The sequence below is a fragment of the Buceros rhinoceros genome, unplaced genomic scaffold (genome assembly GCF_000710305.1).
Source record: "Buceros rhinoceros silvestris isolate BGI_N320 unplaced genomic scaffold, ASM71030v1 scaffold21236, whole genome shotgun sequence".
NCBI classification, from domain to species: Eukaryota; Metazoa; Chordata; class Aves; order Bucerotiformes; family Bucerotidae; genus Buceros; species Buceros rhinoceros.
In genome coordinates, this window is record NW_010418367.1 from 28,540 (window position 1) to 29,741 (window position 1,202).

The following is a 1,202-nucleotide window of genomic DNA, read 5'->3' on the forward strand; positions in this document are numbered from 1 at the left end:
CCTGCCTCTGCAGTGGAGCACCCTGCGACCGGAGGACGGGGCAGTGCCTCTGCCTGCCCGGCTGGACCGGACACGACTGCGGCCAAGGTGAGGAGGCAGCAGCAGCACCTGCACCGAGGTAGGGATTTAGGTGTATAGCTGCTATTTTTCATTTGCTAAAGTTAGTTTTAAAAACATTAAGTGCAATTAGAATTGTCTAAAATCCAGGAAAAGCAGAAAAAAATGTTGTCTTGGCTGGTAAGTCTCAAACAACAGCCTCAGCTGGCTCAGCTCTGGTGTCGGAGTGAGCAAGGTATGAGAAAACAGATGCAGTAAAACAGATGAAGATATTTTTGGTTGTTGCAGTCCTTATCACAGGAAAGGAGTCCTTCTTCACTGGTGTGTATTTTTAATCACCGTATTACTCTTTAACTGCTGGAAAACAAAAGAATCCTGAATTAAAAACTTTCTCATGCTTATGCAGTGTTGCAGCAGCTGGAGGTCAGTCATGTAGAGAAGTCCTGCTCCTCACAGTCTGTTGGAGCAGTAAGGTCACACGGGCACAGTGCTTACCGTACATGTTGAGCAGACTTTTCCCAAGTCCTGGAGGAGCTTAGGAGCAGTTAAACGTGGGTTCCTGCCCCGGTTTTCTCAGTTCTCAGCCTTTTTGCTCCTCCTTTGCAACCCCAAGCGGATCTGGGAGCTGACTGTGCTGCCAGGGAGTGGCAGGCAGACCCTTTGCCAGCAGCACCGTTTCCTAGCGAGGAGCCCGCAGCTCCCCACGAGAGCTGTGAATCTACACTGACACCGCAGGAGTGAGAGCCGAGCAGATCTTACCAGGGCTCACCCGCTGTCTACAGAACTCACTCAGCAATGTTGTCATTGCTGGCAGCCAGGGATTGCCAAAGAAAAGTCTGTGTTTTGCGTGAAGCACAGAGATGAACGCAGACCCTTCCCTCGCCCTCCGTGGTGATGCCGATGCCGTGTGTCCTCTCTCTCTGCCCACGCTCCAGCCTGCCCTGATGGCCGCTGGGGCCTGGGCTGCCAGGAGATCTGTCCGGAGTGTGCGAACAACGCCAGCTGTGACCCTGCCACAGGAGCCTGTCTGTGTCCCCCCGGCTACACCGGCCGTCGCTGCCAGGATGGTGGGTGCCGCCAGCCCTCGCACCCAAACGAGGGCTGGGTGGGTGACCTGGGGGCACGGGGCCAGTGCGACGGGTGCG

General features: G+C 54.9%; 1 protein-coding gene across 1 annotated transcript in view; it reads left to right on the forward strand.

Annotated features, from left to right (window-relative positions):
* The window catches only part of MEGF6 (multiple EGF-like-domains 6), a gene marked incomplete at both ends in the record, with an annotated part of 23,089 nt that overhangs the window by 21,392 nt on the left and 495 nt on the right, over positions 1 to 1,202 (forward strand). Inside the window, 2 exons of the mRNA XM_010138521.1 lie at positions 1 to 87; positions 993 to 1,124. The exon at positions 1 to 87 is cut by the window's left edge and continues 11 nt beyond it. Of these exons, the coding sequence (XP_010136823.1) occupies positions 1 to 87; positions 993 to 1,124 (219 nt within the window). The remainder of the gene's footprint in view (positions 88 to 992; positions 1,125 to 1,202) is intronic.